This window comes from Somniosus microcephalus, chromosome 7, assembly GCF_052327205.1.
Source record: "Somniosus microcephalus isolate GS21.2 chromosome 7, FLI_Smic_1.0, whole genome shotgun sequence".
Taxonomy (NCBI): Eukaryota; Metazoa; Chordata; class Chondrichthyes; order Squaliformes; family Somniosidae; genus Somniosus; species Somniosus microcephalus.
This window is the reverse complement of record NC_140993.1, coordinates 269,684,435-269,706,187: the sequence shown is the minus strand read 5'-3', so window position 1 is coordinate 269,706,187 and position 21,753 is coordinate 269,684,435. Positions and strand designations below refer to the sequence as shown.

At 48.9% G+C, this 21,753-nt stretch overlaps 1 protein-coding gene across 1 annotated transcript; it reads right to left on the bottom strand.

Annotated features, from left to right (window-relative positions):
• Positions 1 to 1,747: 1,747 nt before the first annotated feature.
• lsm5 (LSM5 homolog, U6 small nuclear RNA and mRNA degradation associated) lies at positions 1,748 to 13,815 on the bottom strand. Its single transcript, XM_085993775.1, has 5 exons — positions 13,707 to 13,815; positions 10,880 to 10,975; positions 7,482 to 7,509; positions 4,683 to 4,755; positions 1,748 to 2,039 (listed from the first exon to the last, which is right to left on the bottom strand). The coding sequence occupies exons 1-5, from the start codon at positions 13,747 to 13,749 to the stop codon at positions 2,007 to 2,009; spliced, it is 273 nt and encodes a 90-aa protein (XP_085849901.1). The 5' UTR covers positions 13,750 to 13,815; the 3' UTR covers positions 1,748 to 2,006.
• Between the last annotated feature and the right edge of the window lie 7,938 nt (positions 13,816 to 21,753).

Here is a 21,753-nt window from a genome sequence, read left to right as displayed (position 1 = left end):
GTGTGTCTAATTCTGTTAGATTCAGGAGATGGTTCTGTGATAGTGGATTGGCGGTTAGGATCAGATCAGCCATGATCTTATTGAATGGCGGAGCAGGCTCGAGGGGCCGATTGGCCTACTCCTGCTCCTATTTCTTATGTTCTTATGTTCCTCAGGAGACTGAAGAAATTTGGAATGGCCCCCCAGATTCTCACCAACTTCTACCGGTGCACCATCGAGAGTATCCTGTCCGGCTGCATCACTACCTGGTATGGCAACTGCACCGCCACAGACCGCAAGGCTCTACAGATGGTGGTGAAAGCTGCACAACACACTATAGGAATTAAACTACCTGCTGTGCAGGATATCTACCCTGAGGTGTGCCGGGGGAAGGCCCTGAGAATCATCAAAGACACGAGCCACCCCAGCCACAACCTCTTCGCCCTGCTCCTGTCTGGTAAGAGATACCGAAGCATACGGTCTCGTACCAGCAGGTTTCGAAACAGCTTTTACCCCCAGGCCATAAGACTCATGAACGAATAATTTATTATTTATTACTGTTGTTTTATTTATTGCTGTATTTCTATTAGTATTTTCATCATTGCTAGGCTATATTTATTCCAATGTTGGGAGGACTCATAAAAATCAACATTTCATTGTGCAGTACACACGTCTGCTGCATATACAGGAAACTTTGTGCTATCCGGCACCGACGGGACCAAGCTGCTGCCATTCCCTCAAAACTGCCGGACAAACCAGCGCTAATGTTGAAGCATACGGGCAACAAATACTGTTGCTTAGCAACAGCTTCTAAACAGTCGGCCGTACCTTGGAAGCATCTGTCGCTTAGCAACAGCTTCAGAGAGACTTAGCAGAGCCTGAATGTTGAAAAAAAAAGCCACAAGAAAAAAAACCTAACAAAACGGCTCCTGATTTTTGCCAGTGGCTCGAGCTTGCCGGACATTTAGCATCCGGATAACACAAAGTTTCCTGTATGACAAACAAAAATTGATTGATTATTAATGCTCATGGGGAGATCTAGTGAGCCATTTTTGAGAGGCCAATAGCAGAGTGGCACAAATCATCCATAAATTTGCCATGATCTGCGACTCTCAACGTATCTCTTCCTCGCCACAAATGATGGATTTTATGTCTTTTAAAGAAAAAAAACACGCCAATAACGCTGTGCACCTTTGACTCAGTTATTTTGCTATCAAAATTCTGGCCCACTATGACTACAACAGCCCTCTATTACTTCACTCAAGTGGCGAGTCTTCATGTATGAGTCTATGCGGTGAGTGGCAGCAGTTTATTCGATCAGACGGGGCATTGCATCATCCTGTCCTCATCCAGCATCCGTCCACACATACAAACTTCCAGAAGGATTCAATGAATAATCAGGAGCAAGAATCAGAGCTGATCGTCTCCCCTCCCAAGCCCAGGGACACTGAAACCAATGGTTACAAACTCTTCCTTACCAAGACCACCAAGACCAAGGATGCACTTGGGACCTTCCTGACTTGTACACCTCAGCGCGAAGCTATTTAGTTACTGAACCACTGGAAAGTCCCTTGGACAATGACATCTTAATTCAGCCCATCGAAACAACCCCAAGTAACAATGCCGACACATTCCCCAAATTAACCCTATTCAAGAAGATGTGGCATTAAAATGAGAGGTTACACTAGATTCACAAAATCTACTTCAAATATAAAAAGCAGTTTCATTCAAATACAGGTTGCACACCACGTAAAACTGAAACCAGAACATTAGTGAAAAAAAAAACTTTATTTTTTCTCTTTATAAACAAATCAAGTTTTGCATACACTCAGCCATGATTCACCTCTCACTTCTGAGGCAATGCGCTCTTCATTCAACATATAAAATAAATGCACACTTCCTGGAAATTATTTTCTCAAAAATAAACTTAAAAAAAAAAATCAAGGTGTCAAAAAACAGAAGTGAATAAGAAAACAGAAGTAGCAGAGACTCAAAACTTCACTTAGTTGAAAGTCAGAGGGATCCATTCATACTTCAGGGCCTTCACCACCGGGAATAAGCTGGGAAGTTTAAAGAACAGTTATATAAGTAACTTACGTGACCATTTGTAATCACCTCCATTACTCAATATTACAAGTGATAAATTGCAGGAATATACATTAACCCACAAACTTAGGGTGCAAAGTAGAACCAATAAGGATACTATCCTACGTCATTAAGTTTCAGGTCTATTTTACAGGAGATGATTTTTATATATTTGAGTGACTAACGAGCTTGTACTTTTTACAAGAAACTCTGCACATTTTCTACTGAAATTTGCCTTTTAACCAGCAAAAAGGTTTTGATCGCAAAAGCAGTAACAATTTACGTCTAAAAAAACAAGAACAAACTAAACACTAATGAGACACCATGGATGAAGAAAGGCACAAATAATTAATTAAAGGTAAGGAGAGGCTTACACTAAGTACATGGACAGCAGGGGAGAGCATGACAAGGGAGAATGCAAAGAGATTAGGAGAGAAATCAAATAAACAATTAGAAAGGCAAAGAGGAGCTATGAAATTAAATTATCAAGGAACATACAACAAAATAGTAAAATATTCTACAGGCACATAATTTTTTTAAAAAGTTGGGATGGGAATAGGGTCAGTAAGGGACAGACAGGATAAAAATCACAGGCAGCGATAGCGAAATGGCAGAAATTTTAAATAATTATTTTGCTTCAGTATTTACCAGGGAGACAGATCAGGTGGACATAACATCTGAAATTGAGATTAGAAATGATATAACCACATTTAAAATTAAAATAAAGAGAAAATTTTTAAAAACAAAATCAAACTCAGGATAAAACCCCTGGTCCGAACAGATTCCATCCGTGCATTTTAAGAGAATCTAGGGAGAGGTAGCAGAGGCACTATTACACATATTTAATAATGTGTTAGAAAAAGGTGTAGTGCCAGAGGACTGGCGGATAGTTAACATTATACCTATATTTAAGGGGGGAGATAGAACATGTCCAGGGAACTATAGGCCAGTCAGCTTAACATCAGTGGTAGGAAAATTAATGAAATCCCTACTAAAGGGGAAAATAGATCATCTAGAAACTAAAACTGTAATAATGAATAGTCAGCATGGATTTCAAACAGGAAAGTTTTGCTTGACCAACCTCACTGAATTCTTTGAAGAGGTAACGAAGAGAGTAGGCAAAGGTAATGTAGTAGATGCTATATATCTAGATTTCCAAAAGGCTTTCGTTAAGGTATCACATAATAGACTAATGAATAAGGTCAGCGCATGCGGAGTCAGGAGACAAGTGCCAGAATAGATAGCTGGCGGCAAGACAGAAAGCAGAGAGTAGGAATAAAGGGTAGCTATTCAGAGTGGCAGAGGTGGGAAGCGAGATCCCACAAGGATCACTACTGGGACTCACTGTTGTTCACAATTTATATTAAACGATTTAGCCTTTGGAATCAAAAAAAAATTCTAAATTTGTGGACGACACCAAATTGGGAGGGATATTCAATACGGAGGAGGATGGCAACAAATTACAAGATGACTAATAAATTTGCAGAATGGACATATAATTGGCAAATGAATTTCAACACAAAAATAAGGAGGCCACATATTATTTGGAAAATAAGAATCTAAATGGGGTAGAAGATCAAAGGGATCTCGGAATACAAATATTACAAAGTTGCAACACAGGTTAATAAGGCCACAAAAAAGCAAACCAAGTACTAGGGTTTATTTCTAGAGGGATAGAATTGAAAAGTAGAGCAGTTACACTAAACTTGTATCAAACCTTGGTTAGACCACACTTGAGTACTGTGTACAGTTCTGGTCACCATATTATAAAAATATAGACACACTGGAGAGGGTACAGAGAAGATTTACAAGGATGATATCAGAACTGTGAGGGTATACCCATCAGGAAAGGATGACCAGGCTGGGTCTCTTTTCTCTTGAAAAGAGAAGGCTGAGGGGCGACCTAATAGAGGTCTTTAACGTTATGAAAGGTTTTGATAGAGTGGTTACAGAGAGAGTGTTTCCACTTGTGGGAAGAGCAAAACTAGAGGCCATAAATACAAGATAGTCACCAAGAAGTCAAATAGGGAATTCAGAAGAAACATGTTTACCCAGAAAGTGGTGAGAATGTGGAACTTGCAACCACAGGGAGTAGTTGAGGCAAATAGCATAGATGCATTGAAGAGGAAGCTCGATAAGCAGATGAGGGAGAAGGGAACAGAGGGTTCTGCTGATAGAATTAGATTAGGAAGGATGGGAGGCTCAAGTGACACATGGACTGGTTGGGCCAAATGGCATGTTTTTCTGTGCTGTATATTCTATGTAATTCTGTCTTTATATAATGAGTGATCTAAACACACCAAATTTATTCAGATGAAAATCTACTAGTGGTTTTAATTTACTAATGTAAGTATATACTCAACCAAAAGCAAAATGATCCCTAAAAATTTGCCAACTTGTAACTTCAATCTGACTGCTCCATATTTTACACATTATTAAACAGTAAAAACTTAATCCCAGCAATGGCAGCGCAAGCTAGGGAGTTGGAAGAACAGCTCTCTGTTGCAATTCCTGCATGTCTCTGGCCAAAAATCAACAGAAAGAGCTCGCAAAATCCAGACCAAAGTATCTTGCACTGCTAACGTAAACTGCCATTTATTCAGGATTCCACTACTTACCATCGTTATGTTGTTTCCATTCAATAAGATTTGGTCCAGTTTTGTGATTCTTCTGCCTTCTGGTGTGATCTCACTGTAGAGATGCAAGAGATGCACTGTAACTAAACAAGTTAACAGCTACGACCCAGAATACTCTACACTAGTGTAAGAATATAGTACCGTACTAAAGCAGAAACCCCAACAAAATTCACCCCAAACCACCCTGAATATAGTACTGTAAATAAAGCACAAACCTTGCAGTGTAAGGATATCAGCCTCTATTAGAGCTGAATATATTAAAAGGAATTATTGATGGTCTGTTTGTGTCAGTACAGGGATCATTTAATTCTGACACACAGAACAAGCATTATTCCACGAGGGAGATGGGGAGCCGCAGAACTATACAACTTTTAAAACTCATTTAAAATGAGAAGCATTTGAGGCCATTGCCAAAACATATATTCAGTGGCTGTTGTGTAATTTTAAATTAATATATTTATTAGGGTAAGGGAACCAAAGCAAGGGCTCTTTGGATGACGAGGGAGCCAGACCAAATACAATAAGTTGAGGGGAAATGAAGATGAAAATAAGATTGGCAAAGAGAGAACATGAGTAGAATGCCGGTTAACATAAAAGGGAATCCAAAAATCTTCCACCGGCATGTAAACAGTAAGCAGGTAGTAAGAGGCAGGGCGGGGCCTATTAGAGACAAAGAAGGTGATATATGCTTAGAGGCGCTGGGCAAGGCTAGAATAGTCAATGAGTACTTTGTATCGGTGTTTACTAAGGAGATGGATGCTGACAAAATATCGGTAGAAGTGGAAAAGGTAGAAGCAATGGAAGGGGTGAAAATTGATAGACAGGATGTACTAGAAAGGCTGGGTATGCTTAGAGTGGGCAAGTCGCCTGGTCCAGATGGCTTGCATCCCAGGTTGCTAAGGGAATTGGGGGAGGAGATAGCGGAAGGACTTGCCATAATTTTCCAATCTTCCCTCGATGCGGGGGAGGTGCCTGAGGATGGAAAAGTGGCAGATGTGACACCATTGTTCAACAGAGGGTGTAGGAACAAGCCTGGTAACTACAGGCTGGTCAGTTTAACATCAGTGGTGGGTAAAACTTTAGAAACAATAATCAAGCAAAAAATTAGAGACCACTTGGAGAGGTTTGGGCTGATTGGGGAGAGTCAGCATGGATTTGTGGGAGGCAGATCATGTTTGACTGGTCCGATTGAATTTTTTGATGAAGTGGCAGAGAGGGTTGATGAAGGGAATGCAGTGGATGTTGTCTACATGGATGACAAAGTACCACATGGAAGGCTGGTTAACAAAATTGAGGCTCATGGAATAGGTGGGTCAGTGGCAGCTTGGATAAGGAATTGGCTTAAGGACAGAAAACAGCGAGTTGTGGTAAATTGAGGACGGTAGACAGTGATGTTTCCCACGGGTCAGTGCTGGGGCCACTACTTTTTTTGATATATATAAATAAATGACCTGGATGTTGGAATACAGAGTAGAATTTCTAAATTTGCCGGTGGTGCCAAACTTCGGGGTGTGGCAAACAGTGAGGATGGTGCCAGTCGACTGCGGCGGGACATGGAGGGGCTGGCGGAGTGGGTGGACGGGTGGCAGATGGAATTTAGTGCAGAGGGGCGTGGGGTGATGCATTTTGGCAGGGGGAGCGGGGAGAGGCAATATACACTTAATGGCAGAGTTTTGGGGAGTGTGCAGGGACAGAGGGACCTGGGTCCCTGAAGGTGACAGGACATATTGAGAGAGTGGTTAACAAAGCATATGGGATCTTGCTTCGTGGGTGGAGGTGTTGGCTGCAGGAGTAGGGAGGTTGTACTGAGCCTTTATAAAGCGCTGGTTGGGCCACAACTGGAGTATTGCGTCCAGTTCTGGTCACCAGACTTTAGGAAGGATGTGAAGGCCCTTGAGAGGGTGCAGAGATTTACCAGAATGGTTCCGGGGATGGGGGATCTTAGCTACAAGGACAGGTTGGAGAAGCTGGATTTGTTTTCATTAGAGCAAAGGAGGTTGAGGGGTGATTTGATAGAGGTGTACAAGATTATGACGGGTTTGGATAGGCTAGACGGGGAAAGGCTGTTCCCACTAGTGGATGGTACAAGGACTAGGGGACACAGATTTAAGGTTTTGGGCAAGAGATACAGGGGGGGGATGTGAGGAAAAACTTTTGCACGCAGCAAGTGGAGAGGACCTGGAACTCGCTGCCGACGGAAGTGGTGGAAGCGGAGACACTCCGTGTTTTCAAGGGGAGACTGGATAGGCACTTGAGGGAAAAACTTGCAGGGCTACGGGGATAGAGCAGGGGAATGGGACTGACTGGATTGCTCTACAGAGAGCCGGCATGGACTCGATGGGCCGAATGGCCTCCTTCTGTGCCATATGACTATGACTCTAATGTTTGAACAATTTACTGAAAAAGGTAAAAAGAACTGAAATCAAAAAACTAGTTCAGCGACTAAAGCTCTGTTGTAGGACTGATTTCCTGAAATCTTGGATTACAGACTATCCGGGGAAGAATGTGTTTAAAAGATTAAAAATAAATTCATAGAATTGAGATTCTACAGTCAGTGGATAATTAAGGGCAAACATTCAGACATTTGTCAGTCTTTTGTTCAGATTCTATTAGGAAATTAGTAACAACCCAGAAATATTTCTATTCTGATTTTCTGACTGAACTTTGAATTAGTTTACAAGTTGCCTGTTTTAACATCCACTAGGAGCTAAAGACTGTTAGCTAGCCTTACATATCAGCGACTGAAACCTCAACACAAGAGGGTATTAAAAAAATACTTACAATTCTGTGACATCTTCAAGCACCATGTCCAAGGATTAGAGTTAAGAAATGCACATTCTGCAGTAAATAGAAGTCAGTTTATTAACCCTTAGATTGCCAGCACATCCTGGGAATTCAGGGTACCAATAGTTTTCAGATCATATGCTGTGATGATGAAACAACCCTTTCCAGAAAGCTACTGAAATGTTAAGAATGGCTTAACTCCAAGGGGACAAGAGCAAAGGCTGGGTATTCTGCAATGAGTGGCACATCTCCTGTCCTGATCCCTCAAAGCCTCAACATACATAAAGCTGAACTGAGGAGTGTGAAGGGAATGCTCACTATTCATCTGGATGGGTGCACCCAACACAACTAAGTGAAGTTTTGAGTCTCTGCTATATGTGTTTTCTTACGTTCACTTCTGTTTTTTGACTCATTTAAAAAAAAAAAAAAGTCCATTCATCTGGATGGGGACCACCACTAATCGCATCCTGCCAATTTGAGTAGATACCCAATCTTCTTCGTAGGCAGCCCCTCGGAACCGAGGATGACTTGCTTCCACACTAAAAATGAGTTCTCAGGTGACTGATGAGTCCAATGCGGGACCTACAGTCTCTGTCACAGGTGGGGCAGACGGTGGTTGAAGAGGCGGGTGGGTGGGGTGCTTGGGTTGACGTGTGTTCCTTGCGCTTGGCTTCCGCTTGCTCCCGGCGAAGAGACTCGAGGTGTTCGGCGCCTTCCTGGATGCTTCTCCTCCACTTTGTGTGGTCTTGGGCTAGGGATTCCCAGGTGTCAGTGGGGATGTTGCACTTTTTCAAGATACCCAATATTCCTACTCAGTCTCCTATGTCCTAACCAATTCTCTATCCAAGCTAATAGGTTGCCTCCAATTCCATGCACTCTCATTTTTATTAAGTGTCTTCTGTGGAACCTTGTCGAGAACCTTCTGGAAGTCCATATAAGTAACATGCACAGACACTCCCTATCTACCATGTTTGTTACTTCCTCAAAAAATTCAACTAGATTCATTAGACATTACTTACCCTTCACAAGTGCCTGCTGGCGCTCTGATCAGCTCATATTTTTTCCAATCGCTAAATTACTCTGTCCTGAAAAACAGATTTTAGTAACTGCCCCACAATTGATATTAGATTAATAGACCGATAATTTCCTAATTTATCTCTCCTACCCGTCTAAAATAATGGAGCAACATTGGATTAATTAGCATCCAGATAAAACCACTAATTATGCGTTCAATAATTATACCTTTTAAAAATAAGTCAAATGTCTGGTTGAGAGTTTTAAGATGTACAAATGTACCTGAGCTGATGAGGCCATGTAAATGTTGCATCAAGACAAACTGCTAGATAGGTATCCCAGGGATTTATTTATTTTGGAAGAGAGCGGGGAGAATCTCTGCAGATTCTAAAGAGATAGACAGAGGCCAGGTTGAGCCCATAACAGACCGTTTCTCATTCTGTGCTGTCTAATATTTAGATGTGCACAAACTGCATTTCAGATAGCATTAACCTGTAATCCTCCCAGCACTGGCACCCTAGTTTAATGAATGAAATCAGCATTTGTAGGGAAATGGTGTTAGGGAAATTGATGGGATTGAAGGCTGATAAATCCCCAGGGCCTGATAATCTATATCCTAGGGTACTTAAGGAAGTGGCCCTAGAAATAGTAGATGCATTGCTGGTCATCTTCCAGAATTCTATAGTCTGGAACTGTTCCCATGTATTGGAGGGTAGCTAATGTTACCCCACTGTTCAAAAAAGGTGGTAGAGAGAAAACGGGGAATTACAGACTGGTAAGCCTGACATCAGTAGTGGGGAAAATACTAGAGTCCATTATAAAAGATGTAATAGCAGAGCACTTGAAAAACAGTGACAGGATCGGACAAAGTCAACATGGATTTACAAAAGGTAAATCGTGCTTGACTAATCTACTGGAATTTTTTGAGGATGTAACTGGTAAAATAGATAAGGGAGAACCAGTGAATGTGGTGTATTTGTACTTTCAGAAGGCTTTCGATAAAATCCAGCATAAGAGACTGGCGTGTAAAGTTAAAGCACATGGGATTGGGAGTAAGGTACTGACTTGGATAGAGAACTGGTTGGCAGACAGGAAGCAAAGAGTTGGAATAATCGGGTCTTTTTCCGAGTGGCAGGCAGTGACTAGTGGGGTACCGCAGGGATCGGTGCTAGGACCCCAGCTATACACAATATATATTAATGATCTAGACAAGGGAACTAGATGTAATATCTCCAAGTTTGCAGACAACACAAAGCTGGGTGGGCGTGTGTGCTGTGAGGAGGATGCAGAGAAACTCCAGTACAATTTGGACAGGTTGGGCGATTGGGCAGATGCAGTATAATGTGGATAAATGCGAGGTTATCCACTTTGGTGGCAAAAACAGGAAGGCAGATTATCTGAACGTCAATAGATTGGAAGAAGGGGAAGTGCAACGAGACCTGGGTGTCCTTGTGCACCAGTCGCTGAAGGTAAGCATGCAGGTGCAGCAGGTGGTTAAGAAGGCAAATGGTATGCTGGCCTTCATAGCGAGAGGATTCGAGTACAGGAGCAAGGATGTCTTGCTGCAGTTGTACAGGGCCTTGGTGAGACCACACCTTGAGTATTGTGTGCAGTTTTGGTCGCCTTATCTGAGGAAGGATGTTCTTGCCATGGAAGGAGTGCAGCGAAGATTCACCAGACTGATACCTGGGATGGCAGGAATGACGTATGAGGAGAGATTGGGTCGATTGGGCTTATACTCGCTGGAGTTTAGAAGAATGAGAGGGGATCTCATTGAAACTTATAAAATTCTAACAGGACTAGACAGACTAGATGCAGGATGTTCCTGATGGCGGGGGAGTCCAGAACCAGGGGTCACAGTCTAAGGATAAGGGGTAAGCCATTTAGGACAGAGATGAGGAGGACTTTCTTCACCCAGAGAGTGGTGAACCTGTGGAATTCTCTACCACAGAAGGCAGTTGAGGCCAATTCATTAAATATATTCAAGAAGGAGTTAGATATATTTCTTAAGGCTAAAGGGATATGGGGAGAAAGCAGGGACAGGGTACTGAATTTGGATGATCAGCCATGATCTCATTAAATGGCGGAGCAGGCTCGAGGGGCCGAATGGCCTACTCCTGCTCCTATCTTCTATGTTTCTACGTTAAACAATTTCATAGCTGTAAAGAATGTGAACTGAATCAATACAATTGGTATGCATCTTAGTAAAATGATAAACACTGATAATTCATAAAGGCAACAAAACCCCCAGTATCATTCTAGGAGCAACCAGCTGGCTGGAACTAGTCAGCTGAAGGACCAAGTGTCAATACATTTGCAAATCCCAAATAACTCCCCCAATCAGGACAATTTGCTGTAAAAAGTCCCACGTAAAAGGATACTGACAAAATCATCAAAACCTAGCAGTGTTCCTACAATCTCTTTGTCATTTTTCATGACAATATGAATACGTGAGCCAATGCATTTGTCCACCAGCTCTGGAATAGAAGAAAAAAATAGTCTGCAAAAAGTCAAACAAAAGGGACCAAAGTATAACATTTAAATTACTGCATGTAAACCACACAGAGCGCAAACTCTGCACTCGCTTAACGTGGCCCGGAGTCTCATCACATTTCCATTCAAATGGGGAATTTATGGCACCAAGGAGTCCCATCCCACAAAATTCACCCTCCAATCTCACCGCTCTTCCTGTCACCTCCTTCACCCTCCTCATCCCCCGTTGCCTCGCCTCCCCTCACCCTTCGATTCCCCTTCCTTCACCTCCCCTCATCCTGCCTCCCATCTTGCTCCCTTCACTTTCCACTGCTAACTCAACGCTCATCACCTCCCCCACCCCGTCCCCCTCCCTTCACCTCCCCCACCCCGTCCCCCTCCCTTCACCTCCCCCACCCCGTCCCCCTCCCTTCACCTCCCCCCACCCCCGTCCCCCTCCCTTCACCTCCCCCCACCCCCGTCCCCCTCCCTTCACCTCCCCCCGTCCCCCTCCCTTCACCTCCCCCCACCCCCGTCCCCCTCCCTTCACCTCCCCCCACCCCCGTCCCCCTCCCTTCACCTCCCCCCACCCCCGTCCCCCTCCCTTCACCTCCCCCCACCCCCGTCCCCCGCCCTTCACCTCCCCCCACCCCCGTCCCTCGCCCTTCACCTCCCCCCACCCCCGTCCCCCTCCCTTCACCTCCCCCCACCCCCGTCCCCCTCCCTTCACCTCCCCCCACCCCCGTCCCCCTCCCTTCACCTCCCCCACCCCCGTCCCCCTCCCTTCACCTCCCCCACCCCCGTCCCCCTCCACCTCCCCCTCCCCCACCCCCCTCCCTTCACCTCCCCCACCCCTCTCCCTTCACCTCCCCCCACCCCACCCCATCCCTCTCCCTTCACCTCCCCCCACCCCATCCCTCTCCCTTCACCTCCCCCACCCCTCTCCCTTCACCTCCCCCACCCCTCTCCCTTCACCTCCCCCACCCCCCTCTCCCTTCACCTCCCCCACCCCCCTCTCCCATCCCTCTCCCTTCACCTCCCCCCACCCCACCCCATCCCTCTCCCTTCACCTCCCCCCACCCCATCCCTCTCCCTTCACCTCCCCCCACCCCATCCCTCTCCCTTCACCTCCCCCCACCCCATCCCTCTCCCTTCACCTCCCCCCACCCCATCCCTCTCCCTTCACCTCCCCCCACCCCATCCCTCTCCCTTCACCTCCCCCCACCCCATCCCTCTCCCTTCACCTCCCCCCACCCCATCCCTCTCCCTTCACCTCCCCCCACCCCATCCCTCTCCCTTCACCTCCCGCCACCCCATCCCTCTCCCTTCACCTCCCGCCACCCCATCCCTCTCCCTTCACCTCCCGCCACCCCATCCCTCTCCCTTCACCTCCCGCCACCCCATCCCTCTCCCTTCACCTCCCCATCCCTCTCCCTTCACCTCCCCATCCCTCTCCCTTCACCTCCCCATCCCTCTCCCTTCACCTCCCCATCCCTCTCCCTTCACCTCCCCATCCCTCTCCCTTCACCTCCCCATCCCTCTCCCTTCACCTCCCCATCCCTCTCCCTTCAACTCCCCACCCCCATCCCGTCCCTCTCCCTTCACCTCCCCACCCCCATCCCGTCCCTCTCCCTTCACCTCCCCACCCCCGTCCCTCTCCCTTCACCTCCCCACCCCCGTCCCTCTCCCTTCACCTCCCCACCCCCGTCCCTCTCCCTTCACCTCCCCACCCCCGTCCCTCTCCCTTCACCTCCCCACCCCCGTCCCTCTCCCTTCACCTCCCCACCCCCGTCCCTCTCCCTTCACCTCCCCACCCCCGTCCCTCTCCCTTCACCTCCCCACCCCCGTCCCTCTCCCTTCACCTCCCCACCCCCGTCCCTCTCCCTTCACCTCCCCACCCCCGTCCCTCTCCCTTCACCTCCCCACCCCCGTCCCTCTCCCTTCACCTCCCCACCCCCGTCCCTCTCCCTTCACCTCCCCACCCCCGTCCCTCTCCCTTCACCTCCCCACCCCCGTCCCTCTCCCTTCACCTCCCCACCCCCGTCCCTCTCCATATCCCATCCCTCTGCCTCCCCATATGTTCCTTCCCCATCCCTCCCCCCATCCCTTCCCTCCCCCCATCCCTTCCCTCGCCTCTCCATCCCATCCCCATCCCTCCCCTCGCCTCCCCATCCCTTCCCTCACCTCCCCACCCCCGTCCCTCTCCATATCCCATCCCTCTGCCTCCCCATACGTTCCCTCCCCCCATCCCTTCCCTCGCCTCTCCATCCCATCCCCTCGCCTCCCCATCCCATCCCCTCGCCTCCCCATCCCTTCCCTCACCTCCCCATCCCCTCGCCTCCCCGTCCCTCGCCCCGTCCCGCCCCTCTCCCTCCGTCCCTCCCCCCGTCCCTCTCCCTCGCCCCGTCCCTCCCCCATTCCTTCCCTCCATCCCCTCCCCCTCCCTCGCCTCCCCATCCCTTCCCTCGCCTCCCCATCCCTTCCCTCGCCTCGCCCATCCCCTCCCCCTCGCCTCTTAATCCTCCTCCTTCTCTCAGTCAGCTCCCTCTCCTTCTCCACTTCCATTCCCCTCAACCTCCTTCCCTGCCTGATCCTCCCCGGTCCCTCATCCTCCGCGATCTCCCTTCCCTCCCTGTAACCAGCAAGCGATGCAGCAATTCCAGCACTGCCGGGGTTGTCTTGATCCGGGCCGTGAACCGGCACTGCGGGCTCGGGCTCTGACTCGCCAGTCCTTACCAAGCGGCAGCAGCTGCGACGGGTTGGTGGAGTTCAGCGCCATCTTGACACAGGACGGAGCCAGTTTTCGCACCAACCAATCACGGAGAAGGTGGTGGCAACCAATCGCAAGCGAGCGGACGGCGTCTGCGCACAATGTAACTGCGTCGCCCAATCAGAATTCAGTCGGTGTGCGCGCGCGCGCGCGCAGGCATTGCCTGTTGATGACATCAGACCTGTAGCGCAGCCAGTCAGCGATAGCCCAATGGGCGGCGGATGATTGGTTGCCGTCCCTGTCCAGGCCCAAACCCCGTTGCTAGGAGCTCTCAATACAATACAATACAATACAAATCGCTTTATTGGCATGATAAGGTACATCTTATGTTGCCAAAGCATCAAAATACATTTATGGTTGAACACATAAACGCGGTTCCATTCATACAGTGTATAAACAGGTATATCCCTGAGTTTATAAATATATTTTCGCCTTGTTTATATATACTCTTGTCTTAGTTTACTGGTTGTCCCTCTGTTCATGGCAAGCTGTAACATAGTGTGCCGCCAGTGTTACACAGCTTCTCTCCTCCCCCAGTAGGAATGGGAGTTTTTGGTTGTCAGTCAGATTTCTGAATTCAGGGCATATTTGTGAGAATTTTTGATAGAAATTCTCTCTGATGCCCTGATATTTTCCACAGGCTGTGAGGAAGTGCATCTCTGTCTCAACTACTCCCTGACTGCAGTGAGAGCATATCCTGTCTTCTCTTGGCAGCCTGGTCTGCCTGTGTCTGCCTTTTTCGATCGCTAGGCTATGTTCGCTAAGTCTGTACCTTGTCAAGGTTCTTCTCAGTTTGTTATCCTTTACCATGGTTAGGTAATCAGCTATGTTGTATTGTCTGTTTAGGGCCAAGTAGCAATTGAGTTTGCTTTGGGTTTTTGTTGTTTCTGCCCAATATGACAGATATTTTTCCTTTTGCTTAGCGACGATTGTGTTGGGTCGAATTCTTTGTGTTACCCTGTCACTGTCCTGGGGCTGGTTATTGTTAGTATTGTTATTAGTTACTTTATTGAGTCCCAGGACTAGTTGACTGAGGGTATTCTTCTTTATGGTCAGCTCTTGGCATTTCAGGGCGTCGTAGTGATAGCATTGGGGGTTGCTCATTTGTAGGTGATTCCAAAATTTGGTGGCTCTTTTTTGGATAGTGATTATTAATGGGTATTGGCCTAGTTCCGCCCTGCATGCGTTGTTTACTGTTTTCCTTTGAGTCCGGAGGATACTTTTACAGAATTCCGCATGTAGGATCTCAATTGGGTGTTTGTCCCATTTTGCAAAATCTCCTTGATCCAAGTTCAACAATTTCAGACCATAACCTCTGCCCCATCTCTTTTCTCATTTCTTTTCTCTCTCTCACATGGCAGCTGTCGATCATTCTGCCATTGCCATTTATACTTCATCTAGAGTCATCTTTTGCTTCTTAACTTGTCCCATTACCATCTCCTTTTGCCTTGCACCATCTCTTAATGTCTCTTAATCTCTCCTGCCTTCCACCCTATCATAGACCTTCCCTTTTGTTCCTTCCTCCCCTACCCCCTTTCCCTGCCCCTGCCCTTGCTTAAAAACCTGTTCCATCTCCGGCTTTTTCCAGTGCTGATGAAGGGTCATCGACCTGAAACATTAACTCTGTTTCTCTCTCCACAGATGCTGCCTGACCTGCTGAGTATTTCCAGCATTTTACATAGAAACATAGAAAATAGGAGCAGGAGTAGGCCATTCGGCCCCTCGAGCTTGCTCCGCCATTCAATGAGATCATGGCTGATCATCCAAATTCAGTACCCTGTCCCTGCCTTCTCTCCATATCCCTTGATCCCTTTAGCCTTAAGAAATATATCTAACTCCGTCTTGAATATATTTAATGAATTGGCCTCAACTGCCTTCTTTCAGAATGCTTTCGATAAGGTCCCGCATAAGAGATTAGCTTGTAAAATTAAGGCACATGGGATTGGAGGCAAGGTATTGACTTGGATAGAGAACTGGTTGGCAGATAGAAAGCAAAGAGTTGGAATAAACGGGTCGTTTTCCGAGTGGCAGGCAGTGACTAGTGGGGTACCGCAAGGATCGGTCCTAGGACCCCAGCTGTTCACAATATATATTAATGATCTGGACGAGGGAATTGGATGTAGTATCTCCAAATTTGCAGACAACACAAAGCTGGCTGGGAGGGTATGCTGTGAGGAGGATGTTGTGAAACTCCAGTACGATTTGAACAGGTTGGGTGATTGGGCAGAAACATGGCAAATGCACTATAATGTGGATAAATGTGAGGTTATCCACTTTGGTGGCAAAAACAGGAAGGCAGATTATTATTTGAATGGCAATAGATTGGGAGAAGGGGAAGTGCAAAGAGACCTGGGTGTTCTTGTGCACCAGTCGCTGAAGGTAAGCATGCAGGTGCAGCAGGCGGTTAAGAAGGCAAATGGTATGTTGGCCTTCGTAGCAAGAGGGTTCGAGTATAGGAACAAGGATGTCTTGCTGCAGTTGTACAGGGCCTTGGTGAGACCGCACCTTGAGTATTGTGTGCAGTTTTGGTCGCCTTATCTGAGGAAGGACGTTCTTGCCATGGAAGGAGTGCAGCAAAGATTCACCAGGCTAATACCTGGGATGGCAGGAATGACGTACGAGGAGAGATTGGGTCGATTGGGCTTGTACTCACTGGAGTTTAGAAGATTGAGAGGGGATCTCATCAAAACCTATAAAATTCTGTCAGGCCTGGACAGACTAGATGCAGGAAGGATGTTCCCGATGGCCGGGGAGTCCAGAACTAGGGGTCATAGTCTAAGGATAAGGGGTAAGCCATTTAGGACTGAGATGAGGAGGAATTTCTTCACCCAGAGAGTGGTGAACCTGTGGAATTCTCTACCACAGAAGGCAGTGGAGGCCAATTCATTAAATATATTCAAGAAGGAGTTGGATATATTTCTTAAGGCTAAAGGGATCAAGGGATATAGGGAGAAGGCAGGAACGGGGTACTGAATTGGGATGATCAGCCATGATCTCATTCAATGGCGGAGCAGGCTCGAGGGGCCGAATGGCCTACTCCTGCTCCTATCTTCTATGTTTCTGTGGTAGAGAATTCCACAGGTTCACCACTCTCTGGGTGAAGAAATTCCTCCTCATCTCTGTCCTAAATGGCTTACCCCTTATCCTTAGACTGTGACCCCTGGTTCTGGACTCCCCGGCCATCGGGAACATCCTTCCTGCATCTAGTCTGTCTAGTCCTGTTAGAATTTTATAAGTTTCAATGAGCTCCCCTCTCATTCTTCTAAACTCCAGCGAGCATAAGCCCAATCGACCCAATCTCTCCTCATATGTCATTCCTGCCATCCCAGGTATCAGTCTGGTGAATCTTCGCTGCACTCCCTCCATGGCAAGAACATCCTTCCTCAGATAAGGCGACCAAAACTGCACACAATTGATGCGCTATCAATTACTCATAAAAGACTGAGAGTTAAGAGAGCAACTAAAGGCTTTTATTAACAAAAGAATGAAGGTCTGCCTCGAGTGGTCGACCGGTCCAGAAATACAAAGGGCTGGGGAGCAGTCACCTTTATACTAGGACTTGTGGGAGGAGTCAGCCGAGGCATGTCCAGGCATGTACACAGTGGAATACAAACAGTGGTTTACCACATTCACCCCTTGTTTAAAATTGAGTCCGGCGGGGTGAAGTGTATTAAAAGTTAGTGTATTGGAGTCTCTCCGGAGGTCTTGTCTGCCGCTGTGATCGGCGTGGCGACGGCAGGGGTAGTGGAGCTTCCGGCGTCGAGTCCTGCGTAGGCTGTGGCACAGGCGTGTCGTCCTCGTAGATGTCGAGCGGGTCGCGGGGCCCAGGCCTGCCGTCTGCTGGGGCTGGATATCGGATCGTGGGGGGGGTGGTAGTGAGTAGTGGGTTACTGCGACCCCCGAGGGTGCAAGGTCTCTTATGGAGACTGTGTCCTCCCGCCCGTCCGGGTATGCAATGTAAGCATACTGGGGGTTGGCGTGGAGGAGGTCGACCCTCTCAACCAGGGGGTCCGTTTTATGGGTCCTCACGTGCCTTCTCAGTAGGACCGGCCCTGGGGACGTCAGCCATGGCGGTAGCGAGGTCCCCGATGTGGACTTCCTTGGGAAGACAAACATTTTCTCATGAGGGGTGGCGTTAGTGGCAGTGCAGAGCAGTGACCGAATAGAGTGGAGCGCATCGGGGAGCACATCCTGCCAGCGGGAGGTTGGAAGGCCCCTAGACTTTAAGGCTAGCAGGGCGGTCTTCCAAACTGTCGCATTTTCTCTTTCCACCTGTCCGTTCCCCCGGGGGTTGTAACTAGTGGTCCTGCTTGTGGCAATACCCCTAGTTAGCAGGTACTGACGGAGTTCATCGCTCATAAACGATGAGCACCGGTCGCTATGGATATAGCTGGGGAAACCGAACAGGGTGAAGAGGTCGTTCAGACATTTAATGACCGTGGCACTGGTCATGTCCGGGCAGGGGATGGCGAATGGGAAACGGGAGTACTCATCAATAATATTGAGGAAGTACACATTGCGGTCGGAGGAGGGGAGAGGCCCTTTAAAATCAACGCTCAGGCGCTCGAAGGGGCGAGTGGCTTTTATCAGGTGGGCCCTGTCTGGTCTATAAAAGTGCGGTTTGCACTCAGCGCAGACTTGGCAGTTCCTGGTTATGGTCCTGACCTCCTCAATAGAGTAAGGCAGGTTGCGGGCCTTGATGAAGTGGAAGAACCTGGTGACCCCCGGGTGGCAGAGGTCATTGTGGAGGGCCCGCAGTCTATCGATCTGCGCGCTGGCACAGGTGCCACGCGATAGCGCATCCGGGGGTTCATTGAGCTTCCCGGGCCGGTACAAGATCTCGTAATTGTAGGTGGAAAGTTCGATTCTCCACCTCAAGATCTTGTCATTTTTGATTTTGCCCCTCTGCTTGTTGTTAAACATGAAAGCAACTGAACGCTGGTCAGTGAGCAGGGTAAATCGTTTTCCGGCCAGGTAGTGCCTCCAATGACACACAGCCTCCACAATCGCCTGGGCCTCCTTCTCAACAGCGGAGTGTCTGGTCTCCGGGCCTTGGAGGGTTCGTGAAAAGAAGGCCACGGGTCTCCCCGCCTGATTGAGGGTAGCGGCCAGGGCAAAGTCGGACGCGTCGCTTTCCACCTGGAAGGGGATGGATTCGTCCACTGCGTGCATGGTGGCTTTGGCAATGTCCTCCTTGATACGGTGGAAGGCTAAGCGGGCCTCTGCCGTCAAGGGAAAAGAGGTGGACTTGATCAGCGGACGGGCCTTGTCCGCATAGTAGGGGACCCACTGGGCGTAATAGGAGAAAGACCCTAGGCACCTCTTCAGGGCCTTGAGGCAGTGGGGCAGTGGGAGTTCCATAAGGGGACGCATCCGGTCGGGGTCGGGGCCGATGACTCCGTGTTCCACAACACAGCCAAGGATGGCGAGGCGGTTTGTGCGGAATATGCACTTCTCCTTGTTATATGTCAGGTTCAGGAGTTGGGCGGTGCGGAGGAATTTTTCGAGGTTTGCGTCATGGTCCTGCAAGTCACGGCCGCAGATGGTCACATTGTCCAGATATGGGAAAGTGGCCTGCAACGCATTTTGATCTACCATCCGGTCCATCTCCCTTTGGAAGACGGAGACCCCGTTGGTGACGCCAAAGGGAACCCTAAGGAAGTGATAGAGGCGGCCGTTTGCCTCAAAGGCGGTATACTGGCGGTCCTCAGGGCGGATAGGGAGCTGGTGGTACGCTGATTTCAGGTCAATGGTCGAGAAGACGCGGTACTGCGCGATCTGGTTGACCATATCAGCTATGCGGGGGAGTGGGTAGGCGTCCAGCAGGGTGTAGCGATTTATTGTCTGGCTGTAGTCGATGACCAGGCGCTGCTTCTCGCCGGTCTTAACGACCACAGCCTGGGCTCGCCAGGGGCTGGTGCTGCCCTCAATAATCCCTTCCTTCAGGAGCCGCTCCACTTCGGTTTTAATGAAAACCCTGTCCCCGGCACTGTACCGCCTGCTCTTTGTGGTGATGGGCTTACAGTCGGGGGTGAGGTTAGCAAACAGTGGGGGGGGGGGTGACTCTGAGTGTGGAGAGGTTGCACCTGGTGCGCGGCGGGCAATTTGGAAGCTGCTGGCTGCGGACTGTGAGTGGGGGTAGGGGTCCACCGTACGCCATCGTAACACTTTTAAGGTGGCACTGAAAATCTAACCCCAGCAGGACGGCAGCGCATAGGTCGGGCAGGACCAGAAGTTTAAAATGATCGTACACAGTCCCGTCTACTACGAGTGTCACCACGCAGTAGCCGCCGATGTCCGCCGACTGGGACTCGGAGGCCATAGAAATCCGCTGGTGCACAGGCAGGACTGGGAGAGAGCAACGCCGCACCGTGTCGGGGTGGATGAAGCTCTCCGTGCTCCCAGAGTCAAAAAGGCAGATTGTATCGTGACCATTTACCTTAATGTCCATTGTGGAACTGGCCAGCTGGTGCGGTCTCGCTTGGTCCAGTGTAACGGATGCCAGCGTAGGGGTCGGTGTGTCGCTGCGGGTATCAGATGAGGCGGTGTTGGGGGCCTGCTGCGTTCCGGCTGTCGTCCAAGATGGCGGCGTCCATGATCCCCATGTGGCTGGAGGCGTCCAAAATGGCTGCTGTACCGGTGGTTCGCACATGGCTAGGGAGGCCCAAGATGGCGGCCCGCATGGCCCACACGCGGCGCTGCTGGGGTTCGGGGTGGCTTTGGCCCTGCAGATGCTAGCGTAGTGTCCCTTCTTCCCGCAGCCCGAGCAGATCGCGTTTTTCGCCGGGCAGCGCGCTCTGGGGTGTTTTGCCTGGCCACAGAAGTAGCATTTCTGGCCTTGGGGCACTGCTGTCTGGCCTTGGGACACTGCTGCGGTAGTTGGGCCGTTGCTGGGGTGTGGCTGGGGTGGCACGGCGCTATGAGGCGGTCCTACCGTGTCCCAGGCTGTCATTCCCCGCGGCGTCCACGGTGCAGAGGAGTAGGCATCCATGCCCCGGTAGGCTGCATCCAATGATAGTGCGAGTTCAGAGGCCTTGTTGAGGTCGAGGTCACTCTGCTCCAACAGTCGCTGTCGGGTGTAATTGGATCTGTGGCCCGCTACAAAAGCGTCCCGGATAAGTTCCTCTGTGTACACGGCGGCCTTTACATCCTTACAACCACAGGCCCGGCCAAGCACAGACAGTGCCTGAAGGTATTCCACGGTCGATTCCCCAGGTTGTTGTTTACGACTCCCCAGAAGGTGCCTGGCGTACACTTCGTTCACTGGGCGCGTGTACTGGTCCTTGAGGAGCTTGATAGCGTCCGCGTACGAGGTCGCGTCTTGGATGACCGAGTACACTCGGTGGTTCACTTTGGAGGTCAGGACATCCAGTTTGTCCTCGTCCGATTTGATTGCTGCGAAGGCGGTCAGGAATTTTTCGAAACACTTAAGCCAGTGAGTAAACTTGGTGGATGAGTCCGCCTCCCGATGATCTAAGTCCAGGCATGCTGGTGTGAGGATCTTCTCCATTATAAAAATTTTGTTAATAAAATTGATGCGCTATCAATTACTCATAAAAGACTGAGAGTTAAGAGAGTAACTAAAGGCTTTTATTAACAAAAGAATGAAGGTCTGCCTCGAGTGGTCGACCGGTCCAGAAATACAAAGGGCTGGGGAGCAGTCACCTTTATACTAGGACTTGTGGGAGGAGTCAGCCGAGGCATGTCCAGGCATGTACACAGTGGAATACAAACAGTGGTTTACCACAACAATACTCAAGGTGTGGTCTCACCAAGGCCCTGTACAACTGCAGCAAGACATCCTTGTTCCTGTACTCGAACCCTCTCGCTACGAAGGCCAACATACCATTTGCCTTCTTAACCGCCTGCTGCACCTGCATGCTTACCTTCAGCGACTGGTGCACAAGGACACCCAGGTCTCATTGCACTTCCCCTTCTCCCAATCTATTGCCGTTCAGATAATAATCTGCCTTCCTGTTTTTGCCACCAAAGTGGATAACCTCGCATTTATCC

Coding starts and splice junctions, on each gene's coding strand:
- lsm5 (XM_085993775.1), bottom strand. CDS start 13,749: ATGGCGCTGAACTCCACCAACCCGTCGCAGCTGCTGCCGCTTG. Junction 10,976..13,706: donor GTCGCAGCTGCTGCCGCTTG/GTAAGGACTGGC, acceptor CTTCTATTCCAG/AGCTGGTGGACAAATGCATT. Junction 4,756..7,481: donor CTTGAAGATGTCACAGAATT/GTAAGTATTTTT, acceptor GCATCTCTACAG/TGAGATCACACCAGAAGGCA.